This window comes from Astatotilapia calliptera, chromosome 15 (genome assembly GCF_900246225.1).
Source record: "Astatotilapia calliptera chromosome 15, fAstCal1.2, whole genome shotgun sequence".
In the NCBI taxonomy this organism is placed as follows: Eukaryota; Metazoa; Chordata; class Actinopteri; order Cichliformes; family Cichlidae; genus Astatotilapia; species Astatotilapia calliptera.
Window position 1 is genome coordinate 35,568,477 of NC_039316.1, and position 23,519 is coordinate 35,591,995.

The following is a 23,519-nucleotide window of genomic DNA, read 5'->3' on the forward strand; positions in this document are numbered from 1 at the left end:
GCTTTTATCAGCAGTTGATGGAAATATCCAAAGACGTTTAATACACAATAACTTTAACTTTATGATTACAACACATTTGGCCCAGTTCTGATGGGAAAAATAGACTAGATGTAAGGTTGTCAGCATTAAAACGTACTGAGTTATACAGATGGCTGAAGGAAGCATTACTTACTAGTGCAGGGGGAGTCGGGAGAATCTGTGTCTGCGCGGTAATAACCGTTTCGACAGGAGCAAACACTGGCTGCTCCCGAGCTGGCACGGCTGTTGGCTGGGCAGGGCAAGCACAAACTGTCCCCCTGTTTGGACTTGAAGGTGCCAGGGCTGCAAGCTGATGGCAAAAGAGGGAATGATGAAGAAAGCATGACCAACAGCTTAAAAAAAACACAAACAAACTGATTTTACCACTATCATTTTAGAAAGTGTCTTACTCTGGAATGAAAAGACAAATTTTACTTTTGCCAATCCATGCCAATAGCCTGTAATTCTACTCATTTTTAGTGGAAAAAGTACTATAGTATTTGTAGTAGTCTCGGATCAATACTAGCACAATAGGATTGATACTTTGTTTCTAATTTCAGTATGTAGCCCACTGAATTGTGTTACATAAATTATGTTTTTGGAAGTGAAGAAAAAACTATACATCAAACATGTCGGTTTGTGTTGACTGCCATGTTCATTTTATTTATAGCCTACAGCACACTTAAACAACAGAAGCAACAGAAGTGCTTTAGAGGTAACATTGGCATCCCAGGTCTCCTAAAAACGCAGTGTCAAAAACATGAAAATCTGACTGATGTGCTTATGTTATATTGATTAATTATTTTTGAATGTACAAATAACATTTACTTAGTGGACGATGTATTCAGAATTTGAAAAGTGACGAAATCAGGAAATGCAAACGTGCAAACATAAATCTTTGTATACAGACAGAGACCATGTCAAAGTTTCTTTTTTTTAAAAATTGTTTTTTCTCTGTATTTCTACTGAGACTACTTCTATACAGGAAACTACTTTCAGCATAACTTTACCTAAACTGGTTCTTGAAGGCAAGTCAGTAACATGAAAACACTGCTAGGATTTGAAAATGCCATATCTCCATTTATAGCTGCTGTTTGGACGTTTATAACTCGTGTGATAAGTTACAGACGTGCAGGGAAACTGTAACGGCAACATTGTGATTCAGGACGCTTGGGTAGGCTCCATATCTTTCATAAACTGTCTTGTTAAAAGATGAATGAGTTTGCCGCCATGCCTAATAAAAAAAGAGAGGCAGGAGCAGGTAAGAGAGGCAAAGTTTACAAGGGCCAGTTGATTAGCTGACCCACTAGCGCATTAGCTCGTCAACGTCAAGGACAAACTGCAATGTTTGTCCTCCCCCCCGAATGATAATTATCGTCACAGATTCCATGTTGGATTTATGCTCCCCTTTGAAAACGACTGAGGTCAGAGGTCAAATTTACAGCAGACCACTTACTGCTCCTGCTGTTTTCCTGCTTCTGAAAGTTCAATATTAGCTCAAAACCACCAGCTGGCTGCACCGTGTACATTAGCACTGAGTATATTTGTTCTCCCACCAATTTGTCAGAGTTATCCACACTGCTGGCTAACAGGAAGTTTGGTTTGATAAACAGATAAAGAACTGACCTTGAATTTAGGTGTCAGAACAGTTTCTTTAAACAAATTTGTTCATATTTTTTCACCTAACACAGAACAAATTGCAAGCTAATTCTGAGCTCACAGGGCAAGAAAAAAAATATTTTTAACTGTTAGCAAAGATGTTGAAGAAGCATTCCCGTTAAAGGAAGCCTCTTTTTTTACACCAAAAGGTTGAAAGCGCTGATCAATCACTTCCAGCGAGTAAAGGGGTCATCCTGTTCCTTTTATCTATTTTCCCTTAGAGGAACCATTAAAGAATGAGGAAGAAAGACAGACAAGGGGGTAGAGCGAAAAGGGAGGGAGAGGTGGAAGAGGTGGAGGCATAGAAAATGCTAATCCTGTAGGACCCCCACCTCCCCTCTTCCTCGCTCCCCTGTGTCTTATCCTCTCATGCAGAACATAGAGCTTAAGGAACTGATTAAAATGTATGCTGAAATTGGAAAGTCTGAGGCATGAAAAAGTAAAGAATATTGGGGGTAAAAAATGTGCAGCTAATGAGTGGGAAGGCAAAAAAGGCTCATCGATTAATATTAATACTGACATCCTTACTGTAACTCTAGTGGCTTATTAATGAGCACAACGGCCTTCAGATAAGGAAGGAATTGGAGAAGTAAAGACTGGCGCAGAGAGAAATGAAGAGCTGCAAGAGATACTGTATGCTAGGAGGACAGAAAAAGCACGGAAAAAGGGTGATGAGAAATGAGCATGGAATAATATAGAAGGAGAGGAAGGAAAAGGAGAGAGGACCTAACGAGAACAAGAAAGCGAGATTTATCCCTTGTGGTTTCTAGTGATTAGAGAGCATTTTATCAGCGGCCAGTCACCAGAGCTTCAACCTTGAGGTGCCAGAAACAAACAAATGAGTTTTTAACCACGTTCACTTTAGATATACTACACTCTCCCCTTTGTCTCGTGCAAACACTCTCCTTCTAAAGGTGAGCGCATATTCAGTATCCACCCACTCCTGGAGTGGAGTGGATACAAAATATAAGGCCTGTGCAGCGTCATCGCTTTCTTCTATTATAGGAAGAAGGACCCAGACAGGCAGGGATCACCGCCGAAGTCGAAGCCCAGCGAACACGCACGGGGCACCTTGCATTCACGTGATCAATAACCTCACCAGATCGCTCTTTCACTCTTCACACACTTTCTTCACGCCCAGGCCTAATTTTACACCCACGTACACACAAGCACAAATTTTTCCATTTATCCTTCATTATTCTCATGCTGTCACCTGCACTCCATTTCAGTCGGGACCTTGCTGTTTAAATTTACCTTTCTCTTTCACCTCTGTGAACCTGTCATGTTTTCCATCAGACCTGAAGCCATTAGCCACTCGCTTTCATAAAGAGACAACACACTGCGCATTCATTTTGCAACCAACCTCAAGGCAAAACTGAGGTCACGGGAGTGCGTAGCCCTGCTAGTCTGTATTATTATAGCTTGTAATCACTGGATTAACATGTCAAAAGAAAACAAGATAAAATAAATTATTCATTACGATGTGTTGAGTGAACAATCCAGCATAAAACAGTGTATCCTGTAGCCAAAATAATGTCCAATTAATCTCTCAGGCAATCAGTGTGTTTTTTTCCACAGCAGTTAAGTCTTTGTGAAGACTAGGACCACTAGTCTAATACCATTCCATGTTCCCAAAATGTAAACATAAATGTCTTCTCATATGATCTTCGTAAGAAGGCTCCATCCTGAAATCTGAGGACTGTAACATAAGATGAAGTAGCACACTATTCTGTTGTGGGTTTGAACCTTGAGCAACCTGTTGAAGAATGTCTAATCCACTTAATCCGCCACAACACGTCATAAACTGACCTAAATTATATATTGTGAAAACACTCACCTTGACACTGGGTGTCCTTCATGGCCGGTTCAAAACCAGCCATGCAGGTACAGGCTCCTACAGGAACCATCCACTCCCCATCTCCGTTGCAATAAAGCTTCAGCGGCACAGACACCTCCAAGGCATTGGGGACACAAGTTCCTGGGGCTATCACCAGCGATGTCGCTTCAGCCCCCGTTGCCGTTTCGGGAAATACGGCGAAGTTGGCGATTGTGGTGGAGCACTTCTTATAAAACACTCTGACTGAGATGAGCGACATGCAAGCACCGAGATCCTGGAAGGCCAAGTAGAAGCCAGCTTTGGACAGCGGGCCAAAACTTCTGACTTTCGTGTTTACCCGTCCAGACTCGAGCATGGAAAAACTCTCATCTGGGGCGATGGTGTCAACCTTCGCATAAGGGTTCTCCATCCAGAAAGGGCTGGTAGCCGTAGCTGAATCCGAGTCAGACTCATAGTAGAAGAGGTTAAATGTTTCTTTGCAGGAACCAGGGATGTTGGGAATGCTGTTGCAGTCACGCACTGTGAATTTCATCTCCACATATACGCGCAGTACATCTTTTCGCGGGATGAAGTCGCTACGTAGCCAGTTATTTTGGTTGAGCTCACGTACATTGCAGACTTGATACGTCCGGATGGGGTTCATGGCATCGTCGTAGCCACTGACCTCTTCCCACTGAAAAGAAATCAGATGAAGAACATGAAAAATTAGCAGCTGTAAATGTCTGATAGATATTGAGTTGCTGCGGGGCATCTTCCATCGAACCTAGATGAGCTACATTAAATCAAGTGGCATAAAAAGCAAGTGATTAAAGTACCAGGACACAAGTCATGAGGGAGCGAGAATTGGACTTTTTCAGTTTAGCTGTATTTCTTTTACTTCCATTCCCTTGCTTTTGCCATGATGCACCTTTCATTCCTGATTAGTGTGGCGAAAAGCCAGGCACAAGGACTGCAAATTCATCACAATTACAGGAACCTGTCACCTCCTCGCCACAGAGCCACCAAAGCATGTTTACCTCATATCTGTTTGGAAGAACCAGCCACACTGCTTCACAACCAATTACGCTTCAATTACCGAGCAATGACTGCAACGTCCTCTAATAAAAGCGGGGAAAAGGCGGCAGTTAACCTTCATGCTTTTCTGTTTTTACACTCTACATCTTTCAATGCTACTACAGTACCCAGGGGGTGAATTACTCGGGATAAAATGGGATTAAATTTTCTAAACTTTGATTACCAGCTTCATTAAATGAGTGCAAGCAAACCAGACTGTAAAAGCTTTGCTGTGAGACGCGTTAATGTTATGTCTTTTTTTCTTCTTCTTCTTTTTTTCAATCTCGAATGAGGACACCGCGATTAAATCATTTCACTTCAAACAGCAATTCCTGTGTGTATAATATATCTAAGTGTGTGCGTGTGTGTTTGCGTGCGTGTGTGTTTGCGTGCGTGTGTGCGCACGCTGAGGGATCTGCTCCCCTTTCTTTTATCAGACAAACATTTGAGTCAAAGTATTTTTAGACACGTTTAAATACAACAGTAGTTAACAGTGCTATGCAAAAGACGTGCCAGTGCTTTAGAGCATTAAATGTAGAGGGAACAGGGGAGGAAAATAATACTAGAGAAGGGAATAATGGGTGGCTGTAGCTTATGAGGTAGAGCGGGTCACCTACTAATCAGAAGGTTGGTGGTTTGATTGCCAGCTGCACCAGTCTGCATACCAAAGTATCCTTGGGCAAGATCCTGAATCCTAAGTTGCTCTGATGCATTCACTGGAGTGTGAATGTGTGAGAATGTGAGACATTGAAAAAAGTGATGTATGGATGGGGCAAGTTCTATAAAGTGCTTTGAGTGACTATATATAAACCATTTACCAATAAGTCACAGGGCAGTCAAAAGCTAACACACCACTTTGCATTTAGGTATTGATCATTATTAATCTCTGCTTCTACCAGACATTTTTTCCTGCCAAAAGCTAGTTTTTCCTTCCTACTGTTGCCAAGTGCTTGCTCAGAATTTGTTTGATTTTGGGGGTTTTCTCTGTATTACTGTAGGGTCGTTACCTTGCAATATCCTCAAGCGCCTTGAGATGACTGCTAAAACTATACACCAAATGCATAGTGCATATTTAGCGTAACTGGTGGTGAACTCGCTACCTGAACCTGAGACATTGCTATATGAGATATCTATAGTAAAATTAAATCTCTACAGTTATGTTCTTGGGGCTGGATTGTACCTCAAAGCATTTGCCTTCCTCAACACTCGAGTAAATAGATACCGCTTTTCCTCTTCAGAGCCAGTCGTTTCCTTCTGAGCTTGAAGCATCTTAATTAAGGCTGTGATATGGATGTGGTGGAGACAAGGCTATTCATCCAAGACCGTGGAGGCCATAAGGGACACAGGGGGAAGAATGGGTGTAGTTTGGCTGTGGCATTAAAATGATGGCCTCACAAGAGCGGGAGAGAAGGAGGAAGCGACCAGAGGGAATCGATAATCACCAGCCAGGTCAATGGAATGGCTAAAAGCATGAAGTGTCAATGGGTATTTAGTTTAGTGTAATAAATCACCCTGCGCAAAAGAGCAATGCGGCCAAGTGTTTTGTGGCTGTGCGTTTGTATAAATTTGCTCATGCGAGCTTGTCTGGCCAAGTTTGTGCTCACTCTGTGTGTTTGTTTGAGAGTATATATATATGTATAGGTGTGGGTCTGTTTGTGTATGCGTGCAGTTAGAAAGGGGTCAACCAACCCCCCGTCAGACATGCACCAGTGGGCAAACAATCTGAGAGCCTGCTTACCAAGCCTGAATGAATTAAGCATGTTGTGCAAAAAAGGGTCAAGTTTCTTGGCGTCGATTTTCAACAAGATGAATTGTTATGCAAGATTGGCGAGCCTCTCTGTTTTCTCTTTGTCCTTTCCAATCAAAGCTTTAACTTTCACCTCCAGACGGCAACGCACGGGCCTTAAACATTGCACATTTTGGTGCAACAATAATTCTCAAAATCATCATTTAAAGCTGTTTTTTTTGCCAGTTTTATCATGTTTTTTCATCCTTCGACCTTGGATGAATTAAAAGAGAACATTTACTCTAAGAAACCTTCATGGCAACATGGATAAACTATTATTATTAGCTTTAGGCATTGCCTGAAATGCTGAAAGTTCCAACAAGCTCAATGCAACCAATTAGTGTGTTTTTATTTTGTTGTTTGTTTAGCCGGTTCAATAATCCCACTAAGGCTAATTTAATACTGTTCCAGCTTGTTTATGACACGTTTTGTGCAGGGAAGGTGGTCTTGTGAAGGAGACAGTCATATACCGACAATACTTATTATCTCTGTAGGCTCGCTAACTTCATATATTGTTGTCAACGTATGCTTAGGGAAAGCCCTGTGGGTATCATTCCGGGTCTGAGGAGAGCTACTCAGCGGAATTCCCCCTTCTTCGCCCATCTGGTTTGGAACATAAACGGCATGATTTATAGACAAATATTCACACGTCACACATGGAGGCATAATGAATGCTGGAAATCCAAACGCATCAACCAAACTGGTGCTGAGCTGCATGCATCCATGCCTCATACAGAGATGCTACAGTCTATAAAGACAGATGCAGACAGACTGAGAAATGCACATACCATAGCAAACAGAGACGTGAAAGAATATACTAAAAGAATGTGTGTAAAACACAACAACCTAGTGTTGGAGCATGTAAAGACACTTCCTTACGATTATCAGCGCTTACAAACACAGCTTCTGTGTAGCTTTATGTTTGTAGCTTCATTTGCATGTGTTTTGCAATGTTATTTAAAAAGATGGAGACGATATGATTCGTGTTTGGCATGAATGAGAGAATGTGTAGTGTTAGATTTGCTTTTTGAGGAACTGATTTTCTTGTCTCATACACTCTTTCCTTCTTGACGCACGGACATTGCTCTGGATTTTCCTGAAACCCTGTCTCTCTCTCTCTCTCTCTTTCTCTCTCGTCCCTTTCCCCGCAGGCTGCTTTGTTTGTCCTCTTATCCATGGCATCGGTTTCTCTTAAACACTCGTCACACACAACAAAAACAGGTTGGGTCGTTCCCACCGCAAGACTGCGAGAGCAAACAAACACGTATACAATAAAAGTCTGCGTGAAGAAAGGAACAAGGCAACACGGACGATTGATTTTGCGAGAGCGAGGGACTGAGAGTGAAAGTGAGGGAGGGAGGGAAAAAATAAAAGGAGGGAAAACGCGCACACAAACACACAAAGGGTGGAAAAATAACTCAGGGACAACAAATGCTGTCTGTGGCACATTCTGCTGCAAACACACACCCACCCAAAAAAAAAAAGGGCCAAGGGGACAAATTCATCTCCACCCTTTTGGCAGGTAATGTGGGAAATCTGGATTGCAAAAGGGCAGCTACTGTATGTACATCTACTGAGAAGGAGCATCTGTTGTAGGATTGTTGGAACAGAAACAGAGAGGCATGTTTTTTAGGTTCCTAAACCATGTCTGCCTGGACCTCGTGGGAGCATCACCGCTGCATTGTAGCGTAACAGGATGAAGAGGTGTGTGTGTGTTTGGAGGGAAGGGGGAACAGAAATGGGACATGCCAGGCTGTGAGAGGGTTTGTCCTCCTGATTGTTTACAGCTGAGGTGGCTAGTGTGTGTCTGGCACAGTGAATGTTTAATGGCTAGGCGAAAAAGAGCATAAGGAGGGTGGGTGACTTTGAACAGCTGGGGAAGAATCCTCTGACAAGTGTGTTGTGGTAAGAGCAAAAATATACTAAAAAAAAGGGGGCCCATCGTTCAAAAGACAAGGGCCAAGTCAGAGGACCACACAAAGGCAAGGGAGGAGTGCTGGCAGTCTTTGAAGTATATCCGAGGAGGGGTCGAGGCTCTTTTTGCCTCATTGTGGAGACCACATGGGAAAGCCATGTGAGGCTGTCATGGACACTTTGTGTAAGGTAGATTTGGGTGCTGAGACATTTATCAGCGTTTAAAAGGGAACTTCATGACAACACCAATGCTTTTTTTTTTTTGCATTTTTCAAGAGGAGGCAAGAGGGAGTCAATCAGGTCAGTCAGGTGAATTAGATGTCAGTGCATCATTTGTTTTGCTGCCTAAAATATTTTAATTTCATCAAATGGTAAAACATAGCCTGGAGTATTGCTCATTATTAACACAACACAATGCACACTATGCCCAGTAAACTCACCCCAGTCTCAGGATGTGCAGTCCAAGCCAGTTCTGTCGTGGCCCACTTTGTGTCCATCAACGTCTCTGAAAAATGGAAGCAGAAAGAAAACAACACAATCAAACAAGGAAGAAAAAAAGAGATCAGTAGAACTTTCAGTTGTTTTACAACAATCTCATAAAACTTGCAAAATGATCCAAGGAACAGATACGAGGCTCTGACCAAAGCTGCTTTCAGAAAACTGTGTGAATAAAGGACACACAAGCTCACAACTAACTGAATTGATTTAGACAAAGGAGTACTTTATGTGCAAGTGAGTATGTGTGGGTGTGTGTGAGTGAATGTATTATAGATGAAACACGAGACAGACAAAGGTCCCGATAGGTGATCAGTGAGGTATTGTGTGATATTTTACTGTTGCTCCTCATTAAGCTAATTAGTCCCAATTAGGTGTTTCCCTTAAACAAAGCTCTCACTGCGAAACAGTTCCGCTTCCCACAGAACACGTGACACACAGACACACACTTGATAAGATATAGACACAGTTGTAAAACTCAAGATATACAACCCAACAGAATACTTGAATGGAGAGCAGGGGCAATAAATTTCGGTGTCACAAAAGAGGAGCTCTCGAGTGGAACACAGGTCGGTAAACTTCAATAGGATTCGTTTTGCGTCAATACTTGAAGGCACTTCAGTTTAGAACATTCTTACACGTATCTATATGCCACACACGGGGGATTTCACACACAAAAACATCAACAAATGGCTCGCGCAAGTTGAAGTGGACAGAGATCTCCCCTGCAAAACCGTTTTTGCTCTCCACTTTCCACTTTCTTGTTTCTACTGGCAGAGATGGGAGCTTTGCGAGAGCGGGGAAGGAAGACTATAAATGTCGAGTCTTTTACTACCTGGCGCTCAAGGCATGATGTGCAGCCACCGTTATTATCTCAACCGCTGTGCTGTTCTACAAGATAGTGAAAGATGATGAAACGGTGCAGCCAGTGAGTGCTTGGTCATCAAATGAAGTTTGAGATTTTCCAAGTCTTTGCAGACTTCTTTTTTTTGGCTTGCTAACTAATTGTAAATAGGTCCTAGGTATAAGTACAATACTATAACTCAAGGATTTTTACCACACATCAAGCAACTGCTACATTCAGGCAAACAAAAAGAACTTCAAGCCCCTTGTGAATTATATCTAACTTTGTCCAAGTGTTATGCTCTTACAACGGGGAAGTCCCACTCATTTTCACCCCTGCAGACTTTGACTGAAAAAGGTCTAAAACTGTCACCATGAGCCAAATCAAAGCCTTTATCATAAGTGATTCCTTTTGCTTAGCGGGTTTGCAATATTCTCAATGTGTTTCCAGTGTTAAAGCAGGGAACTCATGAACGTGGTGTTTGCTAAGAGCTCCCTTTGTAACCAGATGTAGCCACATGTGAGCAACTGAGGGCCTGCTTGTGTTTTCTCAGAGAATGGGCCAGCACTCACTAGCTGCAGGACTTCCTGTGACTCATACTGTGACAGTGTGTGATTTGGGACCTGTTACTGACAGCCGTGCAGGTAGGTAAGCCGGTGAGGTGAAAATTATATATGTTTGCCGCCTGGTACTTATTATTACAAGTCGGCCTTGTGTTTGATGCGCTCGCTTGTCATTAGAGCTGGCCTCGCTGAAAATGACAGCACGGCAAAACGCAAAGATGAACGGGGAGGGAAGGAATGGGATGCGGGGATGAAGCAGAAGGGACGTGACGTGAAAGAGAGATAGATATGCAAAGTGCAAACAGACACACCTGTCCAGCCTGACTCAGTGGTTGGGACAGCAGATGATTCGAGACCGCACACTCATCGCTGAAACCCTCCTTTCTCGCTGCATCTGCATTGTTTGATCTGGCCGGGGTTGTGTTTTGTGTGCGTGCATAACTGTGTGCTTGCAAGTCTGTGTCAGAGGACAATTGTATGTGTGTGTATTTGGTGCAAAGTCCTGCATTGTGCCCAAAGTGGAGCACCAATCCTGAGTCAATGGGCCAGAGCAAAAGTGGTGAATGACCCTGACCTAACCCGGCCGCTCCCTCTCTGTCAGTGTATGTGTGTCAGGATGTGTGTGTGTGTGTGTGTGTGTGTGTGTATGGGTGCCTGCCATGCTCTGTCCACTATATTGCTGTGATTTTAAATAACACACCTGGCATTACAAGCACATTGTAAGAATAAAGCCTGGACTGAAAGTCCAAGCATCTTAAAATTATCTAATACACGGACAAAAAAAATCTAATAAAGTGTGCAAAGCAGACTCGTACAGATAATAAAGGACAAGAAGGAGGCAGAAGGAACTAGATTATAGAGCGAAAGGTATTCTGTAAAGGAAACAAGCCCTGAAAGCTTAGAAGACTATAATGGCAGCACGACTTAAGGGCCCGAGTGAGACAAAAGAAAAATAAATGGAAAGAAAACCAGAAGGACAAGTCGGTTAAGAAAAAAAACAAATCTCAATTAGACTCTGAGATGATTTCTAAACACACTGAGTGCACTGGTTTGCCTTCTATGCATTTCATTTTACTCTTTCAAATCTTGTAAATTGAGATAGAGGAAAATTGAAGGGAGCAAACAAAGGAAATCAGGCAAACGAACATGCAAATTGGCTGCTGTAAATCACACACGTGGTGAGAGCGAGGCATCGATGGGTCACAAACAGAGAGGCACAAGGCTTCACTTTTCTCACACTTTCTCCTTTTTTCAATCTCTTTCTCAACCAACTCTCCCAGTTTGTTATGTTTCTTCTACTTGTCCCACTTTTCTCTCCTACTTCAACTAAAAAAAATTGTTTTTTTAAAATCTCCTTCTCTTTTCTCTGCCTTCGACGCCAATATCTGCAGCCGTGCTCCTGTGTTCTTGCTGCACAGTGATGTGACATGCGCTGTTCAGGGGGGTGTTTTTCAACCCCCTGTTGCTCACAAAGACTTTTCAATTAGCGAGTCACTGTTTGAGTAACCTAAGGATTGCTTTAGTAAAGTGTTATTTATGGTAGAGGTCAAATGCACCGGGGATTATCATAAAAACCATGGGGGGAAAAAAACGGCTGTGACATTTGTTTTCTCTGTGTCCTCTGACTGTGTGAGAAAAATTGTAGGAATACAAACAGGCTTGGAGAGATCGCACTCTGGCAAATAAATGCACACACACACACACACACACACACACACACACACACACACACACACACAAACACACACACACACGCACACACACATGCGTACAGACACGCATGCAAAGCCAAACCCCTACACTCTAATCCTGTAATGACAGGGCAGGCCTAATAACAGGGGAGGGCACTGAAGCGTTCGTCCTTATGGCCGCATCCAACGTACGAGCACGCACACGCGCACACGCATACACAGAGTTACAAGCCTCTTAAAATATTTCTTTGTTCAAACAAGCAGACTTCTTAAAAGAAAGAAAAAAGAGAAGGAGAAGAGCAGGAAAAGAGAAGAAAGGCTATTATTGAGAGGGAGGAATGCGCAGTCGTTTTCAGGGTGAAGGCTGCAGGTCACAGGGAGCACACAGGTGAGTGATTTAGCTCAGGTCTTGCTTTGAGCTTCTGAGTGTGGATGTCTTTGGTATGTGTGATTCTTCAAAATTCAGACAGCAGTCACCAAACTAATATTTTTAATGAAATGTTCTTTTCCCACCTTGACAATCAAGCCGACTAAGTTCTCTGCTATTAGTGCAAAACAAAACGGCTTCACCTTAGAAATTACCACTAACTTGTGTGTTAATGAAACGTGACAAAAGCAAGATTTTGCGTCCAGGAAAACCCATAATAACATAAAAATAAACTCAACTCCAAACCCTAATGACTCCCTTCCCATAATCCTTTGCTCGGGGCTTCTTCAGTAGTTAATTATCTTCTCCCCACCTCTCCTCTGAGTTGCTTTTGTTGTTGTTTTTTTGTATCTTTTTTTTTTGCAGTCGAAGAGACCAAGCACATGGCAACCTGGCATGGGGTAGCCACTCCATTAAAATACTATGCCGTCTGGTTGCCAAACACTTGAGCCTCTGTTTAGCCACTGAAACAGTGGAAAGTGTCAACACTGAGAGCGAGGACCCCACACTCAACTTATTAGCGCTATTAGCCTGATTGATTTGTGCGCTATCTTTGTTGGCTCCACTTTTGTCATCCAGTGCGAGGCTGAGGCAGAGAAAGAGGAAGCGGGGCAGGAAAAAAAGGAAAGCGGGAGGAGAGATGCTATTCAAATTCAAATCGTCCGAGCAGTCTTTTTTGCCTTTGTGCGAGGCCAGAGGGTGATGATTAGGAGAAGTCCCCTCCATTTTATAGCTAGACCTCCCCTTCAGCATCCCCACACCCCCACTCCCCCTGTGTGCACGCACACACACACACACACACACACACACACACACACACACACACACACACACACACACAGTCACGGTAATTGGTTGCTGCAACATGGACAAGCCAAGGAGTTGATTCCTCTGTGGAATTCCTGAAGGGACTCGCCTCCCATGACAACAACCCCCCCACCTCCCATTAGCACAAATACACACACAGACACACACACATACTTCATCCTACTACTGCAGTCAGTCATCACACAATGGCTGTCACAAAAGAGGTGTGTCCTGCCTGTATGCTAACAGGGAATGCTGCTGGAGCTTCATGAGTAAGTTGTCTTTACCTCTCTGTCGTTTTCTCTTATTTATTTATTAAATATAGTTTTTTCATCACTGGAAACGTCAAATTAAATTAAATCTTTGCTCTATGAATACGTGGCTGCGACCTTGCCCTCGGTTACCTTCCCTTCATCAAGGGATATCTCAAGGCTGAATACCTTTTTGTGCATTGGGAGGAGGGGGGGTTGAACGTCTGTCTGCTTATCCCACCTTGTCTCTGGAGGCAATGTCTGTCAAGCATCTCTTACCTGTCGACACTTTTGTGATAAATAAACAAAAAACAAACAGCTTTTTTTTTCTTTTTGCTGGGAGATGCTTTTAGAGAGCAGAGCTGAGCAAAGTGGTTGAAATGGAAAAAGAAAGGGCTTTGATCGCAGCAAGGAGGATGCAAGCTAGCGAAGCTGAGCCAATACATAGGCCTATATGTGTGTGTGTGTGTGTGTGTGTGTGTGTGTGTGTGTGTGTGTGTGTGTGTGTGTGCGTGTGTGTGCCTGCTTCAAACTGAGGAGGGGTATAGCCTCATTCAGAAGTCTCATCTAGTTCCTGTCCTGTCAGTGGAACCGGCTTCTTTGTCTTAACCCACCCCCACCCCTCCTTCGCTGTCTTTCTCTCTCTCACTCACTCATTCCTTCTGTCCTTCTCTCATCTGTCTCCTTCCCTCTCTTCACCCCTCCCTCCCCCCTTTTACTTCTAATTACTAACCGCAGAGGATCTGACGAACAGGTAGCCCTCAGGGCAGCTGTCTACAAAACCAGGTGTGCCTTTACGGGTGGGAACACATGTTTGTCAGTACGTGTGCGTGTTTGAGTGAATAAGTGCATGTGTGTACGTCGGGCCTTAGTTTGACTCACAGAATTTCTGTTTAGCTTACTGCATAGTTGTGTGGCATTCTGACTGAGTTAATTACTACACAACCCAGTTAACTGTTAATATAACTGGTTTTCTGGGAATGCTTGAAATCCCCCTCTCCTCACCTTAACCAACCCGAGCCTGAGACCCAGCACTCGCAGGAGCCGACACTGTGCCGTGGTTTTATTGGACGGCTCTGTGTTTTGCCTGCTTTTGAATAAGTCGCAGCACCTTCATCAGCAGTACTGACAACATAATACGTACCCACTCAAACACGCACATTCACAGTTGGGGGTGAGTCATTAGCGCTTGTTTTATTGGCTGACACAAGCACTTCGGATTGCCTTCAAAATCCAATGCTGCTAAGATTTAATGGAGGTCCTTCATAGTGAGTGTATCAGCATTTCATTAGGAGAGCGACCTCGGCTTTGTTACGGCGCCTCGACCTGATCAGTTATTCTTTTTATTGTTCTGAAAATATGAGTAGTCACAATAAGATCACATATCACATTACTTGGCTTTGTAGCTTATGCTTACAACTTCCATTTCCCATACTGCTTTTGTTTCATAACATCCGCTTATTGCTTTCTTCCTCTCGCTCTGCCTTACCACTGAATATAAACACTGCCTAGTCATATTCATATACTACTGTATGGAGCAGTATATGAGCAGATACAAGCTTCCACAACACTGCAGAGGCAATAGCGCAGTTTTCAGGGTGTTTTCACAGTGATGCATCCTGTGTGACACAAAACTTACTCGAATTCATCCCCTACTGAAATATTCCCGCGGAGGAGTCATTCCAGCCACTGTGGATTTACCACACGGAGATGTCTGGCCTTGTCTTTTGAAATCTGAATATAGCTCTCTGTGATTTTTCTTACTCATTATTGAAAAAAAAGCATTACATCATGTACCATGCTCAGATCAGCTGAAACAGAACAGCACTTTTTACATTTACAGTTAAACTATCACGTACTTTGGCAAAAATGTCAAGAGGCAAATAGATAATTAAGGCTTCAGTAATGTTTTGTTGTAATCATCATTTTTAAGGTTTGGTGTAATATTTATCATTTACAACCTGCTCTGGAAAGGGCGTGTGCTTCGTTTGCAAATGATTACTTTAAGGGCATCAGGTCTGGCTTTGTTTAAAAACCAGCAGGAAATGGGCGCAAAACCAGATTTCTGTAGAAATGATTGGTGTTTACATCACCCAACATGGAAACTATTGCCTCAAACTTTGCCATAGATGAAGTATTTTTTTTGCTTACAGCCCTTCCTGGAAATTAATCGCCCCACTCTCCTTCTAGATTTTACAACATTTTAAATTTAACTCTAAGACTTTAAAAAAAATGCTGACAATTAACAGTGTTTAAGCAGAGCCCTCTAGTCCTGAATTAGATGGCTGAATTAATGCGAGCACTGGGTGAACTGCGCAGCGTGTGCCTCTGCGTGAGACGCTTAGATGCCATCATCAGATTTCCTGGCAAATGACTCAGCCGGCTGCAACTTAAAAATACAAGTTAGCGAGTAGCAGGTTTGCTTTTACCTCAAAGGCGTGCATATGGAAATGTGGCTCTCCTTATCAAACTCTGTGGGCATTTGGATGTGCGCTTTTCGTTGTTTTTATGCGAGTGAGGCCGCTGGAGCGGAGTAATTTGTCTTTTTGCATCTGCGTGGTTGTGTATGATGGAGTGTGTGTGCGTCGCTACAGCTGTTGATTTCATTTAGTATTTACCCCACACTCCCTCTGAGGGGGCAGCAATACCTGGTATACGATTCATATTCAAAACGCTATATAGCACAACTGCAACCCGAATTAGATTGATTTACTAGACTGTAAAACAAATACACTGCATACTCATGTGCATGAACACGAGCAGCAACGCATGTCAAACTTCTATAAAAAGACTTCTTTTGATACAGATACAGATCTTCTAGCATGTGCACCTCAATTATTTTTCACTTCAACTTCTACTGTGTAATACACAGATTTTTTTCACCAAGGCTTCCTTTTTGCAAAAGGGTTCAAAGCCTTGCTCAAGGGCACCTCGGCAGCTGTTGTGCAGTTCTGCAAACAGTACAGACTAAAATCATTATTTTACAAATAATTTACCACAATATTTTGAATTGTATAAAGTAAACAGCAGATTATATATATATATATATATATATATATATATATATATATATATATATATATATATATACACATAAATAAAGCTTCTTTTTTTTGGTTTAGGTATAAAAATCAGACATTCATCTTTTTGCACTACCTGCCTATGAGTGTCTATCTGTGAGCTGAAGCTCTGGTGGATTTTGGGCATTAGTGGTCTAGGCTAATTGTGACAGGCGAGAGTCAGGGCTCTCTGCTACTTCCACTTAGCATAGCATATCTGGGGCTTTCTCAGCCATCAGTTCAGTCTTATATTTGATCTAATCAATCCCTCAGCACCACAACATTTGTTCAAAAACTGTAATTCACCCCAGATCAAAGCAAAAAGTAGTAGTTTTTGCAGCAATACTGAAATGTTGGAACATATATGCCAGATACAAAAGGGAGCAAAGGAGGGATGATCAGTGGAAAATTAAAGAGAAAAAAAGATGTGTATTGAATTCTTAGCACCTCCCAGTCCTCCACACAAAGTACAAAGAAAAGAACTACTGAACACTGTTTTATGTGAGATATGCAAAGGAGAATTAGGTGAAGTGAGGAAGCAGAATCGGAGGGAACACGGTTTGCTGCTTTGGGTGTGGCCGTTTTTGATTACAAAAAAATAACTCAATGCACATTCATTCATACTGGCATTGCTTAAAAGTCTTAATAGAATTCAGCAAAAATCAGACAGAGAGAATGAGGAAAGGAGGGAGGCAGGAGTCAGGGAAAACTGGGGGAGGGAAGGAGGGGGGAGAGAGGGATGGGAATGCAGAGAAAGGAAGAGATATTCAACGTACAGACAAAGCGAGGGGGTGCAAAGAGGAAAAAGATGGGAATGAAAGGCAAAGAGGGGCCAGTAAGGTAACAAAGGGGGTGGGGGGCGGACGGAGAGGAGAGGATGGAGAGCTGCTGCACGCTCTCTTGTATTCCCCACAGCCCCGGCACGTCTTTCTTTGCCACTGTGTCGCTGGCATGCTAACACGCTGTCGCCTTCAGAGACAGTATGTGACTGTGTGCATGTACACAACTGCAGTGTCTTCTGTATGTTTGTGTGCCTGCCTTGAGTGTCTGTGTTTAACATGCAGCCTGATGGGCTCATTGCCCTACTGCTGCCCAGGGAGCCATTGTCTAGTACTTTGCTGCTGTACTTCTCTGTTCTGCTCTCTCCTCCCTGGCCTTCCTCTGCTCCGCTGCCCTTTGCTAACCAAGGCATTCATTCATAACAGCTTGATAGCTGCCCTGGTATCAGTCTGTACAGATGATAGCAGCCCGGTTTCCGAAGCCAAATACCAAACAGCGATAGCAGCAACGTGCCCTTGGGGAATCTATGTGTGGATTTGAGGGGAAGCATTTCATTGGTGCAGAGCAGAGTGTTTGAAATACACCTGTATGAATGAATGTGCATTTGCTTGTATAGGTGGAAGCTGTTGATTATCTGACTGTCACGGGGGTGCTGGAAGCATAAACATACACAAGAGCGTGCACACATGCACACACCTTTTGTTCAATAGGAGATGGGCTATTGTGCTGCCTGTGCAGTCGGATTGTGTGCGAGCAGTTCCCTCACAGCTCTTAATAGCAGTTTTCAGGCAATTTTGTGTGTCAGCAGTGGCTGACTCAACAAACTCAAACACAGGGGAACACAAACCATACACTTACATAATACTAATGCATACACATTATCGGCAACACATACAAACAGAAAATGAGACATGTTATTAAGACTTATACACATGCACACAAATGCACACATACACACACACAAATCCTGTTTGTTCACTGGGGGTGTAGCCTAGAAAGAGCTGGAACCGGGCTTTGAATAAAAGCCGTGGCTTTTTGAATGGCTGAGCACCACAAGAAAAGGGCTTAGCAGCCAGCTTTGCCATTCTGTATCAACAGCCACTGAGTCTCTCTCACAAATACATGGCCTCTCTCTCTCTCACTAACTCTCTGACAGACACACAAGCACACACACACTGTGTCCCTCTATCGTTGTTTCTGTTAATACAGTCATTGCTAATGCAGTCATCTGCCAACGTATCAGGTCACCTTACACTGCACTTTCCTGCGCAGCATGTAGTGATTGTGTTGAATCTAATTAAAGATGGCTACTTCCTGTTACACCCGGAACAGCTGCCTGTGTGTCTGCAGTAAGGGGCAAAGCCCCAAAGCGGTTCGCATTTTCCACATGCCAGTGGCTTCCAATTACTTTAAAACAGTTTAAAAAACACTGCGGCGGTCGAAACCAACCGGCTTTTGAGGTTTGCTTGTTTCTTTTCTGCTTCTCCTCGGAAACTTTCGCAGACAGGATAAACAAAATAACAAAACCAAAATAGAGCCGGGGACTACCCTATTAGCAGGGATTTCCAGCTAGTCTACCCAAAGGCTGTCTTTCGGCTCATCGAGCACCCGCTGATGATTTATGAAGATGTTGCTAGATAATTATCAAGTCAGTTATCACCGCCAGTCATGTTAATTTGCCAGGTATGCCCTCATTTACCTGTGAATAAAAATGAAAATGGAAAAGATGAATAATGGCGAATGGGGAATTTTAAGAGATGAGTAATTATACCCTTTCATCCCTCACCACAACTTTTTTTTTGAAGGATGACGGAACCAGGTGACATGAAGACACTGGCTTGTGGGAGACTCTGTCATCAGTATGCGTACGTTTTGTTAAAGTTTACCAGGTAGCCCAGTCATTAGCCATTCAGGTCGAAGATACCAGAAACAAAAGAGAGGTTAGGGCAGTTAATGCCAGGAATGCAACCTGCCGGGTAAGGTCTCTGGAGACCAGTGACTGGCACAATCTCACACACACACCCTTTCTGTAACAACCACACAAATTCATAAACACAAAGATCGCACAAAAGTATGCGCTTTTTCTTCTCTCTTTTTCTTTGTACCCTCAAACACTAGCTCGGGAGTGGTTCCTTACGACAAAAAAAAACAAAAAATCAGGAAGCTCTAATGTATCACGCAGCACTGGAAATAAAAACAGAAACAATGACCCACATGCACTCACGCAAAGGATATACAACACTGGGCAAGGTAAACTGGGTAGGTCAGCTGCATTGTTTTGTCCCTTTTCTCCCCCTCACAAATCCTTTCTCTTCTTCCAGCTTTGTCTTTTTTTCCCATCACCATTCCCTCGTCTTTACACGTATCGCTGCCACTCTCTTTCTTTCTCATTCTTCCCTCCTGCTCCACCTGGTCTTGCAAAAATACACACAAGTGGCCAAAAACACCTCGAAATCTCTTATGTTACAGTCAGTAGATATTACAATCAAATAAAATGCTGGTAGCACAGAAGGCAGCGACTTCTTTGTAATTTGACCATTTTTTCAAGATAAGGCGGGCAGTCATTTTACGCACTTCTGCGAGACAGGCTTGGTTTGATAGATATCACAAACTAGCCAGTGTGAGAGCAATTCATGCTTCACCTTTGCAAAGCCGGGACGACGGCATTGCTCTCCTGCGTGAGACAACTGCATTCTGGACAATCTTTATCATATCACAACTGTTACTGATCTCTGATGGCAAACAACAGCAGACTTTTTGCTGAAAAGGCTTTACACATTTATTTCAGAATCCAGACTTTATGTCACTTTGGGAAGCTTGTGATAGTGGATATACATGTGTTTGTTTGTTTCTTGGCACCTATAACTTAGCATAAAAGGTAAAGGAGAGGGCGATTGTTATTATTTAAGGACATTCTTACAAATAGCTATCTGTGAGATTAGTCACATTCATATGTTTTGGGGTGGAAAGCTCTCTCTCTGTCTCTGTCTCCGTCTCACTCCCTCCCACCTTGCTGCCACTGAGATTCTTTCTGGCCCCTTATTCTTAATCGCCACTAAGTTAATTAATCTCACACTTGGCCACTGTAATAACTTGACTTGTTAGACCTCTTCCGCGCAAATGGACTTTGCCTCTTTAGCAGCTAAAAGCACCAGTAATGAGCCATCTGAAAAAACACGGCCGTGTTAGTGTTAATATCCGCTCAACCTTTCATAATGTTACAATTACATATTAGCCAAGCGTCCTCCTGTAAATATAGCAACAGAAAAAAAAGTTATATAACTGTAACTAACTAACTATATATCAAAGTCTGATGCCATGGAAATTTGCAGAAGGCTCAGAGTAGGAGAGCTGGTTTGACTCATACATGAAATATAATGACTTTTAATAATTTTATTTCATGTATGAGTCAAAGTATAATCAATAATCAAAGTATACGAAAATCTGTGACTTTAACTTTAAAACTAGTACAGACAAAGAACCTTAACATTTATATTGCAAGTAGTGTAAAATGTTGTTCTACTTCCACCACGATGTATTTGATTCAGATTCATATGTTTACTACTAGCAGCATTGTTTTATGACAAATCATAAAAGCGTATGTCCGATTATCTATAATACTAATAATCAAAAAGGATAGCTTAAGTTGAGTTAATAGGGTAGGAAAAGTTAAAGCCAGACTAAAACTTTTAGTATTTGCACTCCTTGTCCTCAGCCCCGCTCAGCATTATCTGGTCAATCTCATGGTCTGGGATTGTCGAGGTCCCAAACCTTATTACATATTAATGTATTTAACCTATTGAGGAACCACTCAATAGACAGTCAAAGCACAGAATCCTGGCGCTGGGCAATTAAAAGAAATTGAGGGATGGACAGACAGACTGCCATCCAAGGCTGTTGGGGTCCATATGGCGGGGGGCTTTCAGAGGCGCTCTTCAATTACATAAAGACCTGTGTGTATTGGCATGACACACAGAGGAGCCCAGACAGCAACACCAGAGAAAGAAGGAATAAATCATATTGCACTTAGTAACACACACACACACACACATTTATATGCATATACACTAGCGCAGAAAGAGACAGAATGGCAAATACAGAAGTCCCAAATTGCAGACACACAGAGCAGGTCAACAAAGGCACAACAAGATTTTGGATTCACTGTAACATGACAACAGAACCACTTGCATCAACACTCAAGCACCGTGACACACTACAAGCAAGCCCGACTGATCCCAAGCTTGCTTACGGCTCGTCTCCTCTTTCTTCTGAAAGCAGCTCCAATGCAAAAGAAAAAGACTGACTGTACATCAGGACAAGGAAGGTAAGGACACTAGCTAAAATAGGTATGTTCAAGGCAAGCTGAGCTTAAATGGTCTGGCTGAAGATGTGTAGATGACAAATGAGATATGTCAGGGGATGGAGAGCTTAGGGTTAAATACCTTTTCTAGCTTTTTTTCACCCCAATTTAAGATATTTTTCATTTTGTCATCTGCCTACCTTGCCCCCACCCCCTCTTCTCTTGGGATGTGTAGGAGGGACATGCACTACCCTAGCTAATGTATTATTCACCCTTCATTGATGTGTAACTAAGCCTGGCAGTTTGGAGGGAGCACGGTGTCACCAATTACCCCACACTACCACCACCTACACATACACACAGAAGCTCTAGTCACAAGGCCACCAGGAACCCATTTATTAATGTGCTGACACACAGCACACAGAGCTAGCACACACTGTTTTTCCTGTATCGAAAACATGGGTTTCAGTGTAACGTGCGTGTGCGTCACTGTGGTTTACTCATATTTTGGGAATGTGTCGCTGTTATGCGGCCTAAAATCAAAGTCGTTATAACTGACGTTGTTAACATTGAGGTGAGGACGTCTTTTGAGGTTAGGGTAAAGTTAGGGTAGCGGTATGGGTTCTTGTTAAGGTTATTGTTAATTACCACATAATAAGGAGAGCAACAGATTAAATGAAATTATTACTTTTCCCTGTGCTTCTTTAAACACACAAATTTGTGAATGTAATTGCTTTCAAATGCACACGAACAACAGAAAGCTTGTTTCTCACCTGGGCTGTCCAAGTCAAGCAACAGTTAACTTTTTTCATAACTAACCCAAAAGTTTCCCTCACATTCCCACCTGCATTATTGTTATACTTATAACACAGCCTGTGGCAAAGTTAGCTAGTTAAAAAAATAACAATCCCACTGTTTATGCCTAAGCTCACCCATTAGCGCATGTGTTCGGCTGGGTTCAGTTCTGTTGTGGCCTTTGGCGATAAAATCTGAAGGGAATAAACAAGAACGAGGTAAAAGTTTGTTTTTCTCCACAACTGGAGACATGGGAAATGAGATGCACCAAAAATATCAGCTCGTTTCCATCCAGCTTGTGTGTGTTCCCTCTACCTTCAGCACAAATACACTTGGTGGTCCAAGTGAGCTAGGTGGGGTTGGTAGTGCTCCGACCGCAGGGTGTGGATCAGTCCTGACCTGATTAGTCATCATGCCTGACCCTGAACCAGCCAAAGAGGGAAGAATGCAAATGAATCTCCAGGACTGCTCGCCAGTAAATTTGACTTGGGACCAGTGTTTATGTGATGCAAACCACACCACACAAGGCCACAGTGGATGAGCCTGCTGACCCTGAACAGTGACTGTGCCATTAAAACCAAAGGGAAAAATGCTCGGGTGTTCGCCGAGTTAAAAGTAAGTAGTTAAAGTAATTGCACGATGGTGTTTAGAGAAGTGATGTCATGCCGTTGGCTTACTTTGATCAATAAAGCGATATAAAGTCAGCAGCGTGCTGTTTGCAACAACCCAAGACAATAATAATTAATAATGACAATTAATCATGCCAGAGTTAAGCCCCTCTTTCCCTGAGCGTACTGGGAAAGTGTTACTATTTCACCAGCATGAAGCTTCTTGTTTTCTTTCGTCGGGTTCTCTTCTTGTCAAGGCTCAACACATCCAGAGTACTCTATTCTTGGGTTAATGAACAGGTGAGGAATTACTTAGACAGATGGAGAAGGAAATTGATTTTTTTAAGTGTCGCCTCATTATCCCATGTGGGGCACTTTATTCAGCACCACAGAAACACAACACCAGAAAACATGGGTTGTGTAACGTCAAGGTCGTATGGTTTGGTGTGTGCATAAACAAAATGGGGGTCAGCGGTTTGAAATTGTCTGGAAGCCTGGCCATTAGTGAGAGACTAATTAGGGGAGACCAAGTGGTTTCCAGTACCGGTCGAAGCCAAGATTCATAAATAAGTAAGTGCAGGGGCAGCTTGGGCGCTTAATTAACAAAGCGTGAAAAAAGGGCGTGAATCCCA

The 23,519-nt window shown here is 42.8% G+C and overlaps 1 protein-coding gene across 9 annotated transcripts in view; it reads right to left on the minus strand.

The window, feature by feature from the left end:
* ephb3b (eph receptor B3b) overlaps window positions 1-23,519 on the minus strand; it is a 53,545-nt gene that overhangs the window by 17,488 nt on the left and 12,538 nt on the right. For all 9 annotated transcript variants that reach the window (XM_026193984.1, XM_026193982.1, XM_026193980.1 and 6 more), the window contains exons 2-4: window positions 8,708-8,772; window positions 3,515-4,187; window positions 173-328 (exon numbers count right to left, since the gene is read on the minus strand). In XM_026193984.1, coding sequence (XP_026049769.1) covers window positions 173-328; window positions 3,515-4,187; window positions 8,708-8,772 — 894 coding nt within the window. The remainder of the gene's footprint in view (window positions 1-172; window positions 329-3,514; window positions 4,188-8,707; window positions 8,773-23,519) is intronic.